The sequence below is a fragment of the Cygnus olor genome, chromosome 18 (assembly GCF_009769625.2).
Source record: "Cygnus olor isolate bCygOlo1 chromosome 18, bCygOlo1.pri.v2, whole genome shotgun sequence".
Lineage (NCBI taxonomy): Eukaryota > Metazoa > Chordata > Aves > Anseriformes > Anatidae > Cygnus > Cygnus olor.
In genome coordinates, this window is record NC_049186.1 from 2,098,621 (window position 1) to 2,117,976 (window position 19,356).

The 19,356-nt window shown below is 52.4% G+C and overlaps 1 protein-coding gene across 5 annotated transcripts in view; it reads right to left on the reverse strand.

Moving 5' to 3' along the window:
* Window positions 1-8,082: 8,082 nt before the first annotated feature.
* The window catches only part of PIK3R5 (phosphoinositide-3-kinase regulatory subunit 5), a 58,497-nt gene continuing 47,223 nt past the window's right edge, over window positions 8,083-19,356 (reverse strand). For 3 of the 5 annotated variants that reach the window (XM_040530288.1, XM_040530289.1, XM_040530287.1), the window contains exons 9-19: window positions 19,220-19,303; window positions 17,754-18,507; window positions 17,207-17,360; window positions 16,920-17,045; window positions 16,533-16,658; window positions 15,767-15,860; window positions 14,419-14,495; window positions 13,800-13,893; window positions 12,329-12,411; window positions 12,006-12,118; window positions 8,083-10,922 (exon numbers count right to left, since the gene is read on the reverse strand). In XM_040530288.1, coding sequence (XP_040386222.1) covers window positions 10,781-10,922; window positions 12,006-12,118; window positions 12,329-12,411; window positions 13,800-13,893; window positions 14,419-14,495; window positions 15,767-15,860; window positions 16,533-16,658; window positions 16,920-17,045; window positions 17,207-17,360; window positions 17,754-18,507; window positions 19,220-19,303 — 1,847 coding nt within the window. In that variant the 3' untranslated portion in view covers window positions 8,083-10,780. The remainder of the gene's footprint in view (window positions 10,923-12,005; window positions 12,119-12,328; window positions 12,412-13,799; window positions 13,894-14,418; window positions 14,496-15,766; window positions 15,861-16,532; window positions 16,659-16,919; window positions 17,046-17,206; window positions 17,361-17,753; window positions 18,508-19,219; window positions 19,304-19,356) is intronic. The other 2 variants (XM_040530290.1, XM_040530291.1) reach the window with 1 other exon arrangement.

Here is a 19,356-nt window from a genome sequence, read left to right on the forward strand (position 1 = left end):
CGTACTCCGCCCCCCAGCCTGGCAATGACACCTTTCTCAGGCCGTTGGCAGCGCTCTCCCACCCAGCCTGCGGTCGCTGCACCAGGTCCATGTTTCCCCAGCTCCCTTACAGGCAGCACCACCAATCCCTCATTTCCCCTTGTTCCCAGGTCTGTTGAAAAGGTTGGTGTGTTTGTGCTGGCATTTTTCCAGCAGGTGAATTAAGGTGAAAGCTCTCCAGCTCTTTTCCCCTGGGTGAAGTTGGTCCTTCACTTGTCCTCCAATCTCAACCCCATTTATTCCCCACCCATTCCTAAAAGTCCCCACAAGAGGGATCCCGTGGCTCATTCCCAAAACACCTGGGCAGGAATTTCTTCATCTCAGGTGATTTACAGCACTTAGCCCACCTGGGTGCACTTAGCCCTGCTGCTGACAGTCATACAGAAGCCTCCAGCTCCCAGCTGGGCTCCTCACAGTTCATACCAAAAACAGCTTTGGCACTTCCAACATCACCCTTCTGACACCTTTCAGCATCCCCAGGGGCCTCCCCTCCCAGCACGGACAGGACCAGCTTTTCCCTGTCTACCTCTCACCCCTAACACACAAGGTGGGTGCAGGCTGCTGTCATGTTCCTGGCCCCCAGCGTCCCCTTTGCCTCTCCTAACGCTCAGATGTTCCCACGTCTGCTGTTTGTCACCTGCGTGCCTTGGCCATGTCCTTCCTCCTCATGGCAGGTCAGTAAGGAGCTCGCCAGATGGGTCCGGCACCCTGCGTCCTCTTTCCTCCACAGTGGGATCATCTGCACTTGTAGGATGGGGCAAGGGGCATCGTCCTCTCGGGTGAGACATGGGGAGACCTGCCGGTGTCACCCGATGGGACAGAAGGATCGCTGACACCACCAGATATAGAAAGGTGTTGCCTGCAGAAGTAAAAGTGCATGCTGATACCACCTGCTTTCTCTTAATTTTGTGGTCCTGAAGAATTCCCTCAATGGAGCCCACTTGCTGGCACCGTCACATTTCTGTTGGATCAGCCTCTGCTTCGCGGCCCAGACTGGCATTTCCTATACAGGGACGTCACAACGAGCAATGCCAGATTTGTCTGATGTGCATTACAACATGACAAACTACTCTGTTGATTTACTATTTCCTTTTTCTCTTCCCATCTCCTCACTGTCAGGCATATTTTTCCTATTGTCCATCACCTTTGGGATTTTATATATTGGAGCTTTTTAAAGCCAGGGATGGAGAGCTCTGGAAAGAAGAAAGATGGGTGAAAACCACAGAGGAGAAATGAAAAAACATCATAAATGAAGCTTTGAAATTCCCCAGAGAAAAAAATAAAATAAAATACAATGACAATTGGAAAAAAAAAAAAATGGGAGGAATAGCTGAAGCTCCTCTTTCTAGCACCCCACAGTGCAATGATGCAGCCTCTATTTGGAGGTCATTTCCCAGTTCCTCAGTCCCCTCCAGCCACTGGCAGCCCAAATTCACCTTCCCCTCGGCCCATGGGAACAACCCAGCACCCTCGGGATGAGGCAGCTCCTGCGGGGCAGCCCCCTGGGGCAGCGGGTGCCGCAGGGTGAATGCAGCCCCCATCCTCATCCCACCACAGGGGGACCTGAGCACACCGGAGCAAAATGTTCACAGTCGGGGGCTGCACGTGTTGGCACGGCCTGGCTGTGGGCAGAGCAACGAGCTGCAGAGGTTTTGTTTTGCTTTGTTTTTCATGCGCCTACTGAAAGAGAAACTCTGCAGTGAGAGCATGTGTGTGCACGTGCACCTCCCTGCTCTGCACGGCCATAAGTCAACACCCAAACCGTGCCCGTATTGCACTGCTTGCTGTACTTAATAACACGCTTGGGCAGGGTGGATCTCGTAAAGTAAGAAAGATTCACGCTACACACAAACCCACACACATCTAAACTTTTTTTTTTTAACCATACAAAGTACGTAGACATTTTAGAAATCTGCAGTGGGTGGGTGAACTCCCACCCACCTGCCCACATCTGTGCTGGATGTGTCGTTTATATCACAGCAGATATATCATACCCGTATATACGTACACCCAGGTCAAACGTGTGTGTGTTACAGTAGTGATGCATCGATAGGCAGAGATAAGCAGGCAGAGGGAGCAGTACAGCTATGAGGATTTCCTGGCACAGTTGCATGCACCAGGGGTATCCGAAGGCGTTGGGGTGACTAACACGGCTCAGTGCATGCTAACCGGAGCCCCACCGCTTGCACATTCAGACACGCCAGTCATATTGAGAGCGTTCAGAAAGCATCTCTCCCACTGTCTTAAAATATTTGTAAACACATCCTAACAGAAAACGAGAAAGACAAAGGTGTCACAGCCTGCTTTTCGCCATGGTTTATGGTCACCGACCAGCAGCCGTTACCCACGCCCACTCTGCCCGTCAGCGCGGAGCATCAGTTACGGGCTGCAGGCGCCGTGTGGCCACCCGCCTCTGGCACAGCTCCAGCTACACGTCCGCACGGCCACCGAGCTCCGTGCTGGAGGACGGGGGGATGGAGGGCAGTGTTGGCCCTCCCTGATCCTCCAACCCCAAGGCCCGCGGAAAGGGGGACACCACCGCTCAGCCCAGCCACCACGGCCAAGCTGGAAGGGGACTGGGGTCTCCAGTTAGCTCCAGTCCCCAGCACGCAGCCCACCAGGCTGCTCACTCACTGCGACGGAGGTCATGGATCCTGAGCTCCCCAGGAGCAGAGGACAGCATGGGAAGGCTGCGGGAGGACTTCGGCTTGGTCCCACAAAAACTGTCATGCCTTTACTGATGGCTACCAGGAAAGAGTAGAGTTGAGGTAAAAGCCAGACATCTCCACCCAGGCACTGTTCCTCACCAAAGCATCTTTCCTTGAGCAGTTCTGCTCAGGACAAGTGCTTCTCCTGCTCTTCCTTCAATGAGGAAGCAGACAGCAGGACAAACACCAGCATCCCTCCAGTTTCTGAAGGCTTCACCCCTCCCTGTCTGGGCAGTCTTTGGCCTGAGGGACTGGCACAACTACTGGAAGCATCTCGGTTGCACACAGGCTCGAGCCATATGATAAAGCACAGATGGCTCCTTACGATGGGCAGAAGTTGGCTTCCCACCAAAGATTAGCACATCCTTCCTTTTGTGATGGCTGTGAAGTTAAACAGAGGAGGACTCTCTGCCATGGCTCAATCTCTCCCGTACCCAGATTGTTTGTGCCCCTTCCATTGTGCCCCATCTCAGAGGAGCCACACACCTCTCGGTCACCCAGGCTGCAGCAGGGAGGGGTCCTGATGGTGCTCTTGTAGCATGCAGAGACAGGACACGTTTCTTCCTTTGTCCCTTGCCCAGTCTCCTGGGGACTGGCTGCTGGAGATTGGGCAAAGCTGGAGCTACTCCATCGCTTCCTGCTGATGGAAGTGCCCAGTGCACCATTAAAACTACCCATAAAAGAGCAGCAAAAATGTAAACACCTTTAGGATGACATTTCAGGTGGGTTCCTGGGCAGGAAAACTCTTGATGGGCTGAATTTTTACAGTTTCTTCTAGGAGACTCTCACAAAAGTGTCCTGTTCTCAGGTGGCTTAACCTGGCCCACAGTTGATGGTAAGTCAACGCAGAAACCAACAACAGGAAAAAACATACCATTATACCGGAAAAGCCCCAGTGATTCAGGGTCTTGTTTTTTCCCATGAGTCAGCAACTGGCCGGTACCCACGGGTGCAGAGGAGCAGTGCCCCATGGCCCACTCCTGGGAGACAGGGCAGAGCCCACGGACACCAGAGGTCTCCCAGTAGACGTGAGAGCAGAGGACCCAGAGCCCTGGGACTCCTGACAGATCCATCTGCTGGTTTCTGATTACAGGAGCAATGTCTCAGCCTGCAGACCACAGATCCCTCCTAGAAAGACGCTGCAACCATCAGAGCATGGGCAAGGTGCACTGAGCCAACTCACATCTCAGCAGCAATGACAATGTTTGTACAACTTACCAGGGTGCACGATCCCCAGCCACGCCAGGCCTGGACCTTTCCGCGAGCCATTCAGCTTCCTAAGCCAGCAGGAGACTGATTCAGCAAGATGTGAATTCCTTCGGCCATGGGGTGAGCAGACACAAGCACTGGTGCAGAAGAGGGGACGCGTCCAGAAGCAGGACCCGTCCTGGTGAGCATGGAGGGGGTCGGAGCGGCCCTGCCCACGCTCCTCTCCACGTGTGGAAACACCGGCTAAATACGCTGCATTGCGCTGGCCCATTGCTGCCCAGAACGTTTCATGCCGTCAGACCTTGCTTGGGTTCACCAAGGGCTGGGTAAACACCACAAAATATTCTTCATGCTTGTTTTGATTTGGATTTCAGTCTTGAGATGTGTTTGCGCCAGCTGCAACCCCTCAGCCTTCACGGGGCTTTCTGCAAGGGCTGTGGCGGAGGTGTCTGCAGAGAGGAGAGGGGACTACGGGGGCACAGAGGTGAACACTGGTGGAAGAAGGGTGTGGGACTGGCACAGAAAAGCCCACCCCATTCCTCACACTGTCAGCACTGACCGGTACAGGCCCATAGGCCCATGTAGAACTTGTGCTACACCTGAACGTATGGCTCACAGTGCAGCTTTCCATTGTCAGCACACCATTACTCTTCTCAAGTAAATTTTCCCTGCCAGGAAAACTGTTCCCCATACAGGCACAGGGAGCCTTGTTAACTTTTGATTGATCATTAATTAGCACAATAAGATAAGGACACTGGAGCAGCAGGCATTGCCAGGAGAGATAAACAGCCTCCTGCAGCCACCAGCACTTCGCTTGCCCACCTTTGCTCTTGTTAGTCCTGAGCAAAGGTCTGTTCCGAGGCAAACAGTGAGTCAGTCACTGGCAGTGGCCAAAGTCCTTCAGAAATGAGTGAAAATTGCAGAAAACTTCCAATCTGTTCTACTTCACAACTGCCTGAAAGCACAAAGCCGAATCACGAGCACTAAAAACCACCTGCTCTGCCAGCCCAGGAGCTCGCAGCCCCAGAAGGGAACCAGGGCAGGGAGCTTGGCAGAAGACATGCCCTGGATTTACTTCTGCTTCTCTTTTTTCCTCCTAAAAGTTGCTGAATTATCTCGAGAAACCCCTCTGGGTCAGGCAGACCCTCCCGCTGCCCAGGTCTCTCCCAGCGGAGGATGAAGCCGGCCGTCACAAGAGGCTCAGGTGGCAGCAAGCCCAGCTGGGGGTGCAGGGCTGAGGGTAACTCGAGATGCAGGCGGGGACAGCGCTGCTGGGGCTGTGACCTCTAACCGAGGAGACAGCCTGGGCATGTTTATCCTCCCGCCACCTCCCCCCTGTAATGGCATGCAAGGACAGAGCTGCCAGGAAGCCTGACTCTGCTCTCTGCTATTTCTCCTTACAGCTGAGAGAGCAGGTGAGCACCTCTGACATACCTCATTGTAAAAGAGCCCTTGGAAACATCCCAGTTCAGGCCCCACCACCCAAGTCCTGAGGTCCCTGTGGGTTTCCTCACCCCGTGTCACCCCCCAGCTGCTGGCCTCATGCAGGGGACGCTGCAGATGCCACCCCTGGCATTGCACATTTGATGATGCCATTGCACATTTGTCTACCAGGAAGCAAAAGTACAAGAGGAAGGTTTGCCTGGGCACTTCCAACAAACAACTCGATGAGCCTGAGGAAGAGATCAGAGGTGCTGAGCTGCACACACCTATGGGTGAGTCCCCACACCCGGGCACCATGACCTGTGGCCACCCTGGTGCCTGGGCCACTTCTGTCCTAGCACACCAAGCCCAGGCACAGGCTCTGGGTTCTGCAGGCAGCCCCGATCCTGAGCAGACCTCTGCTCACCTCCAATAGACCACGGGAGCTTTGCAAACAGACTCGTTGCCCAACATGCCTGTAGAGCTAAGGAAAGTCAGCCTGAACCAACACAGTATTTTGGAACAAATGTATTTTTCCTTCACCCAGGATGCTTCAGGATATGACTGTCACAATATGGGAGCATTCCTGATGTCCTACAGCAATGTGTCCATTCACAACCTGCTGATGGCCTGCTTAGAGCACAGGAGGTGGTTTGATTGCCCACATCTGCCAAGAGGATGGCACCTGTGTTTTCCACTGTTCAGGGGCATATCTTAATCTGTGTAATAGTGGCTCCAACACAGGCAGGCTCAATCCTGCCTACTGATGCTAATTCACTCTGTGTTGCTTATCAGCCACCAGCTGAGAAACACCCACTCAAGAACCCCTTCTCAGCTGAGTGTTAACTAATGCTGCTCTCTGCTTCATGCTGTAGATAACATCTCCATCCCTGAAGCTACCCAAATGTTGACTGGACGCTGAGCAGCCTGATTGACATTGCTGGCATCCGTTCTGCTCTGCTTCCAGCCAGCGCTGATCCACGGTGGCCCTGGGGCAGCAGATGTGGCTCTCAAGCAGCTGCTGTGATGTGCGGGTGTGTGATGCAGGCACCCGTGGAGCGCTGACGCTCGTGGTGCTGGGGGGAAAACTTGGGGGGGTCACACGGGTAAAGATAAGGAGCACCTGTGCACAACGTGCCATTGGAGAAGGACCAGAGGATGGAGGGTGAGCGCCTCTGATGGGTGATGAGAAGTTAACTCACCGTGCATTCCCAGACCCCTTCGCTATGTCCCAGCTCACTGCCAGTGGAGCACATCCTGCACAGCAGCTTCAGCTGAAGTGACCATGAGATGACGACCTCTGACAGAGTGGGGACATCAGCTCAAGCTGTCACTGCACCTTGATGAACTAACACAAAACAAAACCCCGAGACACATTTTTGGTATAATCTATCTCATTTAGGGAGCAAGCATAAGTTAGTGTTCTCAGGCTGAAACACCAAACGCACATTACCCACCGTCTTCCCATCGGACCACAGGCCAGCTCAGGTGTGATGCTGCAAGAGGCACAAAAAACACCTTTGGACTGACTTGAACCTGTCTACAAAAGGCAAAAACAGGTTTGTCAAATAGTCTGGAAAATCCAACTTTGGTTATTTCATCAGCAGCTGTTTGCCAAATCTTTTGTACATACAAAGCCAAACCCCCCAGCTGTGTGACACTACAAGGATCAGAGTTGGACCCTGATCCCAAACTTTTCATAATGAACTTACTTAGAACAAAGAACTTTTTGCTATGGGTTTAAACATGCATGTTCCTCTTTCCACTTTTTCTTCTTTAAAAAGGAAGGAACAGAAAAGGGAATTTGTGGTTTAGGGTTTGGGTTTTTGTTGCTGTTGTTGAGAACAAACAAAAGCAGATTATCACTCCAGCTTGGAAAATAAACTATTTCCTGTTTGAATTTTATTTGCCTTTTGAAGTGACCCTTTTCTTTTTACTTTTTGATTTAAAATAAATAAATAAATAAACACCTTTTGCTGTTCTCTAATCAGTGAAAAAAAAAAAAAAAAAAAGGTAATTCATAGCAAAGTGCTGATTAGCAGAAGTTATTCTTATCTGTTCTGAAATGACTTCTCCCTGGTTGTTTATGCACATACAACACACTGGCCCTCACCCCTACCAACTAAGCCTCTCTCCTTGAATATCCCAGGAAGGGAAGGGTGGCTTCTGAGACAGCAGGATATTTGCAAGTGCCACTTTGTATTTCAGAGCTCTGCCAGCAGCAGCAGCTCCATCTGCAAAGCCTGCATCCCTGAAGATGTAGAAGGGCTCTGCAATAAACCCAATATCCCACTGCTGGGCAAACCCTGCCCCCAGGGACATTGCCCATGGTGCCTGGCCACAGCACAGCTCATGTACCTCTGCAGAGCAGCCCAGAAGAGGCCAGGGAGCCTCCTAGGAGGGACGGCTATGCACAGACCTCGCCTTGCGCGCACAGGTTCTGCCAGCTTTCCTCCTTAATTCAACATGAAGCTAGTTTTGGATTTACAGCATTAAAAACTGCTTTTTACTGGCACGACAGGAGCTCAATTAGCCGCTGCAGGTCTCTGTGTCATGCCCTCTGGGACCAGGCTCACGAACCCGGTGGCTTTATGAGCTTTTTCCTGCTCTCAGGTCGACTGCTCTGCAAAGGTCTGGGTGCCCTCCACGTGGAGACGGGAGCCGTGCCTTCTGCACGGGGAATTACTCGACACAAACACTGTACTTGTACGTGAAATAAATCAACATTTAATATCTTACAATTACGTTAAAAGTTCTTTGAACAGTATTTTACAGATCAGCACAGACATGACACAGTTTTGGTGAGACTGCACGTATGTACAAGGATGGCCTGAAGGAACCTCTGACTTCCTTCTTTTCATTTCCAGAAAGCATCAGAGGTCAAAAAATGAGCCAGGATTATGAGTCCCTAGAGCCTGTGCTTGTTTTTCCTCCCCAGTGTGTGGAAACTCTCTTCTCTAGTATTTCTGTAGGGCCAGCTGAAGCCAAAGAGGTTTATATCATTAACAGCAGCAGGGATATATTTAGCCACGGATATCAAGATCACAAATAGAAATGTTTTGACAGGATAAGGTGCTATTTTAATGTATTGAATAACAACAACAAAAAATAAAACAGCTGTCAAATTTCAGCCCCATTTCAAATGATGCACACAAACCTGTCTGGGAATTAAAAGTCAGTGGGAAAACTTTTTCCAAGTGGGTGGAAAGAGCTATTCAAATCTGTTTCTGATCCCTTGAGCCTACTGGACTTAGTGATGTGCAGGAGATGCCCAGCAGCGACCTCAGCATGCTTTTCCACACCACCCAGCAGTGGCTTGGTGTCCCTACTGTGAGCAAGGTCACAGCTCCATGTAGGAGAGGATGGGTACTCCCAGAGTCACTGCAGGGCAAGAGAAGGGGGGTCCTTGCCTGGAGTCCAAGCTGGCTTTACACCACAGTGGGGCCAGAGCACCTGCACACCTTCCAGTGATGCCTGGCCTTGCATGAGGTCTTTCCTGGGAGTCCACAAGGCAACACCATCCTTGGGATGGCCTATTCAGGTAGGAGGATGAAGCACAGAGGCCTCGGGAGCATGTTCCTGTCTCACTCTCTGGTCAGCAGCAGAAGTTGCATCCCGAGCTGCTGAGGACACGCAGAGCCAGCTGGCACCTTCCCAGCCCCAGATGTTTGCCGGCTGTGCCCGGGCAGCAGCAGAGGCAGGGGGGTGGGAATTAGGTCCAGCAAACAACAGGGCCAGGACCAGCAGTCCCATCAGAGGGATCCCCAAAACCCTTCCAGCAGGGAAGTGGAGGAATGCAGCAAACAAGCCTGGCCCATGCTCCTCCAAGGCAACTGAAGTGCCCCGGGGCTCTGGCCCTTTCCCTGGCAGATTCAACCTTCCACGTGGTCACCACCAAGGGGACCCTGCTGCTGTGCCAACAGCCCTTGGGGACAGAGCCCAGCCTCATTCTAACTAGTGCTAAGAGCTGGCCAAGCCCCATATTCTGGAGGAGCAAGGGACCCACATGGAGCCGATCTCACCATGGCCGAGACCTGCAGCCCCAGCAGCACAGAGGGTCCCTTCCAGATGCATCCCAGGGAGCACATCCTCGACATTAGGATCCTTGTAGCCTGCAGCAGGCAGCATGCTCTCCTGCCAGCCATCATTAGTGCAATGACCAACAACTAAATGAGAAACCCTGAGGGCTATGAAACCAGGCAAGGCTTTTCCAGCCTCATTTATTGCTCCTGGGGTCAGAATACCTTTAAATACACCCAGCTATTGCACCTTTCTGTACCTACAGCCTTGCAGAGAGAAGGAAGAGGGGGAGAAACCTCTCTTTGCAGGGAAGAAGGGATCTCAAATACTATCATTGCTTGCAAGTGTCACTAGTGTTTTTGGTGCTGGGTTCTTCTCTACCAAAGCCACCCAGTCAGGTGAGCTTAAGGCAATCCTAGTGGCTTTTCCAGTACCTCCCTCCCTTCTATGAGTGTGAGCAAGGTTCCTGCTCTATCTCAAGCAACTATTGAGCGTTCAGCCTCTGGGATGTCTCTTGCATTCAGTGCTGGTAAGCAGGATGCAAGAACACAGCCTGAACAGGGAGTCCTTCTCCCTCTCGGATGAACTCTGAAATTCTGCAGAAAGTGGAAGTTCATCTCCTGCAGGTCCTGGATTTACAGTAAACACACATATGCACGACAAGCCACCCATGCCCCGGAACGGCCTATTGCACTGGATTCACTGGGACACAAGCAGCAGTCTACAACCCTTGCTGGGCTCTTTTTGGCCCCAGCTGGGTTGTTCTGCTTTGTGCTGTTTATCTTCAAGATGCCCATTGCTCGCAAATTTAAAGCAAACCCTGAGAAAACCTGTCCCTATCCCCAAAGAACTACCCCAAGCATCTCTGACTTGTTACAGGTGAAAAGTCATCAGGACATCTTTTGGGTGGTCAAATCCACATGCACAGAAGGCCAGCTACACCCAAGGACATCCACGTTCCAGAACGTGTCACCCTCCCCCTCCCCCCCCCCATACCAGCTCGCCCAAGATCACAATGGCCTTGCAGTCACTGTCAAGTACAGCCACAGCACCATTTGCTGGCAGGAAAATGTCACTGTCCTTGCCTCTCCCCCTCAATCCCAATGTTGGCAGTCTGCTGAACCAGGTGGAGATCTCAAGGAAGCCACTTTCCTCCCAAGGAATCCTGAGAAGTACCGGAACCTCACACCATATTCCCATTTCCAAAGGATGGGCCAAGCCCAGACCAGGAGCAGCTCAGTCACCATGCAAACACTTCAGACTGCAGGATGTCTTGGGCAAGAGTGGCTGGGTATCCAGCCCTAAAGGGGACAGTCAGCTTCCCTTTCCTGCGGCTATTTCAGTGTTGGATGCGAGTCTGGTCTTGAGAGGACATGGTTCTTCTATGGCAGTGCTCCACTGAAGGTGGAAATGGGTAAACACAGGAGAGAATGGAACTCAGAAGGGTCCTGGGCAGTCGAAGAGGACCTGCTCAGTGCAAAGGGATCGCTGTCCCGGGGTTTGTAGCACACAGAGATCTCACATCTGCAAGGGAATAAAAAGAAACCAAGATGTAAGCAAGGTGTGTGGTTAAGAACCAGGGTCTTGGGATGCAGCAGAAGCTTTGCAAACAAATGGGAATCAGTGCAATCTTTAATCAGTGCAGGACTGGAGTTGGAGTGCCCAGAGTTCAGGTCCTATATGCTAGCTCTGATTGGGATCTAGAGGAGAAGTAACCACACAGGGCATTTTCTGAAACTCATTAGGGACAATGAGAACTTTTGCATCCACCCTGTTCTGGAGAAGTGGCAATAGCTCCTGTTGCATTTCTTGCACTAAACTATCACATTAGTCCCTTGGGTTGCACAGCAAACAAGTTAAGCTCCTAAAGAAAAGTTCCTATTTAAGAAATTTAAGAAGTAACATCTGAAATCTCTTTCCATTTTAGGCAGCATAACTTTGCAGAGCTCTGCTCCCCCTGAGGGAGAAATTAGAATGCTTGCACGTTTTTAAGACCAGTGGATCTCCTGGTTGGATCTCTTTGTGCCCACAGAAACATGTTGCCTCCAGTGAGTTTCCAAATCCCATCCTCAGCAAGCCAGCTTGGTGCCCTGGGGACACAACTGATGGATGAACAATCAAACGAACATTTCTTGCTCCACCTACCCCAGTCTCACCCATGAAGATCATGGGGTCCTTTTGCAATGGGTATGTTAAAGGTGATGGAGGATCCCAATGAGGTTTAGAAGCCGAAGGCTCTGCTCATACACTCAGTGCTCTCCAGGTACCTCATTTACTTTACATGACTTTCCTCTGTCTTGCTGAACGATCTGTCTTCATGCAGTTGAACAGCTGACTGGGGACCACCATTTAAACAGTGGCAGTCATAAAAGGTGAAATACTGCTGGGATCTGAGCAGGACCAGCCATCCCACCTGAGCTCAGCTGCACTACAGAGCTTGAAGCTATGATATGCCAGCTTGGGCACCTGGCAGAAACACTCCACGGTGCTCAGGACCTTGTCCCCCCTCTTGGCCACCCGTATGTTGAGGTTAAGTCCTTATGCAGAGGGTGAACCATTCTGGGAGTGCTGACTGCATCAGGCAGCCTGCCACATTGCAGACCTTACCTGGTCACACTCTGCAGGATCTTCTGCTCATCCTGGTCCAGGCACACGGCAAAGGAGGACTGGACACCAATAATCTGGACCTTGTCTACTTTTATCTGGGACACGCTGAGCTGCTGATAGAAAGAGAGTACAAGTGAAGGAGCTGCCAGGCTCTGTACATTAACCCTGTGCAGGGCAACACAAAACTGGTGGCCAACAGGATCCCCCAAGGAGTTACTGACTGCTCCCCAGGTCTCAAACTCCATCTCCTGCCCCGTCTCCCTCCCAGCTGAGCCAGGCTGACCTCTTTTTACCAAATGTAAAAGCACCATGACTTGAGTTACCTGATTGAAACTTTTTTTGGATTTGGAGTTTTGCCTTTTAACCACCTCTGTCATGGTCAAGTTGAGACACTCTGTCTTTGAGGCTGTAACAAAAAGCAGACTGTTATCACTCAAGGCTTCTGCTGGGAACCCAGGCAGTCCCTCTGCCCATCAAAGCATCCCAGAGCCAGTGGCTCCCAGCAGGACCCCACTTCAGGGAAATACGGCATATGCCTGTAGCTTTCCCTCACCCATGAGAACCCACATAGTAAGAAAGCAATTAGACAGAGGTAATCTTCCAAAATAGCAGCAAAGAACATTTAGCTATCTTAGCAACTAAACATGAGAAAAGCCATTGCCCCATCATGATGAGGAAATTCTCTCTCTTCCACCGTGGCCCTTCCTACAGGCCCCCTGGAGATGCTTTTTCATGTCTGGAATTACAGTGACATCCTGTGGTCAAACTGCTGAGTGTGAAAGCTGACACAGATGAGCAGGAGACCGGGTTTCTCCTGTAAGGAAGGAGGTTCACGAAGGGGAAGCTTCTCCCTAGCGTGGGAGCTTCTCCCCATGCCCTGAAACAAACCCACCACACTGGCAGTGCAAGTGAAGCTTCTGAACTAGCACAGAAACACCCAACTCGAAATACAGAGAGGAGATGAGCAATTAAATCCTGCTGGGGTTTTTCCAAGATTGTTTGCATGGCTTTGTGGATGGGGCACCAAGAGGAGGGATGGAAGTTTAGGTTGAGGTTCACAGGGCACGTAGGAGCTGTTTGGTAGCTTATTTGGTAGATTTTTTAGTCATTTTCCCTGACTGCTCTGCTCACAGATATAAATTTGTCACACATAAAGTGCATGAAGAAAGAGGAATTAAAAAAAAATCCTCAGTTTACTCAGAACTGGGATTGCCAGAACAGCAGAGCTCAAGCAAGAATAAACAGATATTGCTTCTAAATCAGCACACTAAGAGACTAAAGCCTTGCTGCCTTTAAAAGGCTCAAAGCTTTATTCGTAGCCCATTGGGAACCAGAACAGAAAAAAAAAAAGAAACGATGAAACAAACCCACATGGCAGGCAGCTATCTCCAAGTGCAGGAAGGAAACCAAGCTGCAGCAGCAGCCCTGCCAGTGCTTTCTGACAGCTGGCTGCAGGGTACAGCCGCAGTGGCAGGACAAGCACCCCCTCCCTCGGTCTGACTTGATTTAGCAATAGAGTCCGCTCTGATGGACAACCCAACCCAACAAAAGATTTCCCAGCTGGAAGCTTCAGGATAATGAGAAAACCGAACATCCTTCAACCCAGATGTGGCACTAAGGAGAGCCAAGGAGAACAGCATCTTATGCCCCAGGGAACACCAGGCATCTCCCACATATTTTCTGCATGCACACATTCTCGCTGCGCTCTGGCTGGAAGATCCAGCGTGGCTCTCATCCGTCCTCTGGCTCTCCCACTGCTTCCTACACAAAGCCACAAAGACCAGCTCTACCCACCTAGCTCTTCGTACTTCTTGCAGGCTTTGCTGAGGTTGACGGATGTGCAGACCTTCTCAACATCATTCCAGTGACTTCTTCCACTGACAGCTGTCTGCAGAGACCAACCGAAGCCCGTGAGATGCCGTGCTCCAGGCTGCCACCCTACCTCCCAACCCGACCCTTTGGCTGGGCTAGCCCTGATCTGGTTTTACCTGGGGCTGCACAAAGTTTGAGTAGACATTAAAATTCTTTTAACCTTAGCATTACAAAAATTGTCCAGGGTTAATATTAAATAATTGCAGAAGGAACAACAAAAAAAAAAAAAGGACTGCTGTGATCAACAAGAGATTGCTCCCTGGAAGCCAAGTCTACCAGTGTAAACTGGCAGCCAGTACGTCCAGTCTATGGGAGCTGGCTGCACATTCCCTATTTTACTGGGCTTCTCAGGATTGGAAAGCCATCTCCAATTAGCCAATAAGTAGACAATTAGCTTGATTTTGTCTCCCCCAGGCTTGGATCAGGACTCCTTCAGCACACTCTCAGTGTCTGTCTCTGCCAGCCCCAGCCGAGACAAGTTTGGGCAGCACTTAACTGGTTTTCTGCCACACTTGTCCTTGTGCAAGTCCCAGGCACTCACCTTGCTGTAGGCGATCTGTAGTGTTAGTGGGATTGCTTCTCTGTCTCCATCTATGCCCAGCCTTTTGCTGCCCGGACCTGCACAAAACAAGGAGCAAATGTCACTCGGTGGACTTTTCTCCCCAGTTTTCAGAGGGCTACTGATACAGCAGCACACTCGGTACCTACAGGAAGGGAAAAATCCTGGTTTGCTGAACACAGCTGCGGAGCAAAAAAGAAAAAAGGTGGCTTAAAAGCTGCTGGAAAGCAATTATTCTAGTGCAGAAGTTACAGCACAAAGCACAACAAGCAGCTCTGCAAACTGAAAGCGGTGCTGGCTAAGCCAGTGCAGCAGGGTCAGTGCTCCAGGGAAAACACAAAGCAATAAAAGGCTGCATTGCTAACACAGCTCCTGTTTTTCAGGGCATATTTGTGCCCACATTAAATTAGCCTTGAAATACTGTGCCCGACACTTACTAACTTTTTTTTTTCCCCTGGGTAATTTTTTGCAGATGTTAAGTAGCGTGCTGCCAGACAACCAAATGAAAACTCAGTCAGAAAAGATTGGTGGTTTCATGAGTTACTGGGAAGAGGTCCTGGCCAAGTCTGTATTTTGGGACAGTAGGGTGGTGACACTTTATGTGGAGGATATTTTATGAGCTCTGTTCAGAAAGACAAGGCGAGCTCACAGAAAAGCAGTTAGTTAACAATATCAAGCAGTGTGTTTGAATGCTGTATGTTGGTTGGCCATGAGATGTCTCTGCAAGCTGCACCAGGCAGCGTGCGGTCCTTGGTACCCCCAAGAGAGCTGAAGACCACACTGCAAGCAGACGCTTCTGTCATCACTTCTATCTCTAACAATTTTATAAATTTCTAGTTTAAAAGTGCATGATCTTCCTTGCAGGAAGGTCCAAGCATACTCACAAACATTGCTTTGCCCAATAAGCTAAGGAAATGGAATGAGGGATAAATGATGCTCTTGGACAAAGCATAAACAACAAAGCATGAAAAAGATGAAGAGCTGCACTTGGCCAGGTGCTGATGAGCAGGAAAAAAAAAAAAAGAGTTTGAAATTGCTTTATGGCTATTACACCTGGAGAGTTAGCAGAAGTAAAAGAGCAAGGCACTGCCACAGCTTCGCTCCTGAAGAGGAGCACAAGAACCATGATGGTTCAACTCCAAATTTGTGAAAACATATCTGCATCTTTGCTCACGTTGCAGCCCGGGTTCAGACCCCTCTTGCAGCTCATGTGTGGTGCCAAAGCCCCTGGGCAGGCTCCCTCCAGCCCCCCAGCAGTCATCGCCCACCCCGGCAGTCTGCAGACTCCCACCCCGAGGCTGCAGCGGCGCACAGCACACGGGTTACAGACCTGAAGCCTTGATGGCCCGTGTGGCTGCCGAGTGGCCCAGCTCGAGGGAGTGGATGAAGACTTCGGTCATCTTTTCCCCCCCTATGAAGGTGAGCTGCCAGGGGGAGAAGAGGAGAGATGGAGGAGATGTGGTGGTGAGGAGACCTCACAGGGCCATGGAGCTGGGGGATGCAACCTGCCCTTCTTGCTCCTAACCTGAAAACAGGTCAGTTTGGGCAAGTCCTTTGAGCTTTCAAAATACACTTTTCAACCACTGCCTTGGGTGGCACTCGCCTCTAGCTACACCTCAGGCTGTTCTAACAGACCACCAGCAAGTGGGCCGCCAAAGCCACAACTGCAGAAGTGGTGCAAGTGAAACCTTTCCCTCTGGGCACACAGCAGGTATGGAGAATGGGCTTTGTGGAGGGGCTCGGCAGGAAAGCAGGGCACCAGAGGAACTTCCAGAAATGTGAATGACCTGCCAGCACTGCCAGGAGTCCCTCTTGCATTGTGGGGAAAGGTGTTTGGATGGAAAACTGCTCGTGTCTGTTAAGAACTGTCTGGGCAGGACCTGCACCCTCGATCCCTGAGCCAGCAGCACCAGCCAAAGCGCTGTGAGCTCACGTGCAAAGGTCCCCGGGAGAACATGAGGAGACCAAGCTTGGCCTCACCAGCACAAGGTGGCTGTGCCGTACCCACATTCTCTCCCCAGGCAGGCCCCACATTGGTGGCACAGGCAGAAGACCCCTTTCCCAGTGCTAAGATGGTGCTGATCCCCTTTGCCTACCTCTGTCTGGTAGAGCTGCAGCAGGACGGGGCGCGTGGCGAAGCGGCAGTAGTAGAGGATCATGTCGGCCAGGATGGGCAGCTGCTCCTGCGAGTCCCCCTGGGGCTCAGCCTCTGGCTTGGCAGACTGCAGCGAGGGGCGAGTCACAACCCTGACGGGGTTCATGGCACCCACAGCCCAGCACCACCAACTGCCCATCCCACTCCCCTGGGGATGGAAGCCCTTCTCCTGGCCACCAGAGGCACCCATCTTCATTTCCATCGCATGCCCATGGAGCACAGCCTGCTGTACAGGTTCAGGCCACCGCATGGTGGCCCAGCGCTAAGCAGATGGGGTTGTTCCTTGGGGAAGGGGGACACCAGGCCCTACCACCCGGTACACACGTACCTGACACAGGACATCCATGGGCAGGTTCATCAGCCCAAGAACGTTCCGCTCGTACCACGGGTCCAACATGCCGATGTAGTGGGAGATGTCGTTGGTGCTGCTCTCCACCCCAGCCAAGGTGGATTCCTGAAACCAGACACAGCGGGGTCACCCCGGGGTCCCCCATGCTCCTCTCCCATCGCTTGGGGCTGGTGGAGGAGCCCCCAGCACTCCCCCTGCCTGGCCTGCTGGTGGGACAAGCAGAGTGCTGGTGGCACCACAAGCCCAGCGGCGGGCAGGACACCTACTGCCTGTGCCGAAGCCCGGAGCTGCAGGTCCCCTGGGGACGGGGGAGGATGTGTCAGCGGGGCCGCTGGAGCCAGGCAGCTCCTCTTCACGGGGATGTAGAAGAATTGCAGCTTGAAGTACCTTGTCAGTGTGGGGCAGGTGCTCTCCTTCAGCCTAGGAGAACATGGGAGAGGGCTGGGTGAGCAAAGTCCTCCGGCACATCCCGGCAAGGCAGGACGTGAGGTGCAGAATTAGACCCTGGTGGCACCTGGAGGGTTCTGTTCCCTTCCAGAGCAAGGCAGCGATGGAAGGAACACGAAAGCACATGGCATGTGGACAAGGACACCTCTGTGCCTCGCTGACTTAATGGCAGTGCCATCCAGCAGTAAGTGTCCCCATCGCTTCCACCTCCAGACAAGGGCAGCTGGATGTCCCCTGCCACATCTCAGCACCGGGGAGCCCTGCTCAAAGGCAGCAGCCACCCCAAAGCCGGGACTCTGGTGACCCCATCAGTGAGACACCAAGGGCTGAACACCTGCAGCCAGGTTCCTGTGCCACCCAGCTCACCTGAGGTTGCTGTAGGCTCGGGCCACTTTCCCTGAGATGCGGTCGGAGCCGAAGACCACCACACGCAGGGTGGACACCTTGGCGTCCTCGTCGTAGCTGAGGAAGGGCCGTCGGGGCAGGCTGAGGAGCCGCGGGGCGTGCAGCGCCTGCAGCCGCTGGCTCAGAACATGCTGCGGCAGCGAGTGAGCGCGCCGGGAGCGCGCCGGCACGCGGTGCTTGGCCTGGGGGTGGCACAGGCTCTCGGCACGGCGCAGCGGGAGCGAGCCCGTGTCCGGGCAGCCCTTCAGGTCCCTCCTCAGGACCAGCTGGCTTTTGCTTTTGAACAGTTTGTAGATCTTGTTGGTCAGAGTGTGTCTGTATTTGTGGTGGGGCTTCTCCACCTTCAGCTCTGGCCGCCCAACCGTGTCCAGAGAGCTCTCGTCACTGTCCTCCGCGTACCCACTGTCCATGCAGTCCTTCAGGCTGGAGACAAAAGACCGCAAGGACTTTCTGGAGACCACTGTCAGCTCTGAGATGGAGTCCTTGGAAGCGGTGAAGAGGGACATGCGTGAGTGCTTAGGTCCCTCTTCTGCCAGCGCCGAGTACATGGAGTCTTTGGAAATGGTGGAGATGGGGGAAAGCAGTGAGTCCCGCTCTGGGGAACAGCCGTCTGTTTCCACGTCCTCTTCTTCCTCCTCCTCCTCCTCCTCCTCATTCTCTGAGGCCACAGGCTCGACAACGTTGCACTCCTTGCTGAGGACATCATTGAGGACATCTGAAAGGCACAGGAGGGAGATCAGGTCTGGCATGGGCTCTGTTGGAAACTGGACGCCCCAGACAATGACCCTCCTGCAGCACGGCCAACACTCCTTAATCCCACATGGATTCAAACTGAGGGCCAAAAACCTACCCCTGAGCATTTTTAGATTTTCATAACGTGCTTATATTTGATGACAAAACAAAACTTGTCTGAGGTCAGGTTCTGTTTGGGTTCTCAAAAAGCAAACAGCGGTTGGGGCTTTGCTTCCTTCCCATGCAGATTTGCCAGTGCACCCCAAATCCAAGCTGGGTTTAACCAGAGTGCAGAAGAGAGGCAAGGGGTTTAGGTGCTTTGATAGTCAAAACCCAAATGAACGGTCAGGGAGGCAGCAGAGCCCAAGCCAGAGAGCAGGTTCAGCATGCTGGGGCCAGTGGGCAACAGATGCTCAACTTTCCTGGGACCAGAAAAGGTCTTCCATGAATGGGGAAGCCAGAGAGACGAGCTCAGCAGAAGGGGAAGCCACACTTCCCCTGAAAAACTGCTGCGGTCGGGCTGAGAGCATGGCAAAACCTCCTGCTCAGCCAGAACCCCCTCCTTGGGCACCCCAGAGAGCTGCAACATCCAGGGGGTCTCAGGACACAAAGCCCCTCCGCAGGGAGACTTTTTGTCACATTTTACTCCTCGCAGGGGAGCTTCCTACAGGGGGATGGGGCCCCTCTCCACTTACCGAAGTTATCCTGGTCCCAGCTGTAAGTGTAGCAGCGGGCGGCGGGGATGGGGATGGGCTGGAGCCTGCGGGGCTGAGCATCCCCTGGGGAGAGAGGAGAGGAGTCAGCCTGCGGGGACGCTCTCAGTGCTGCGAGC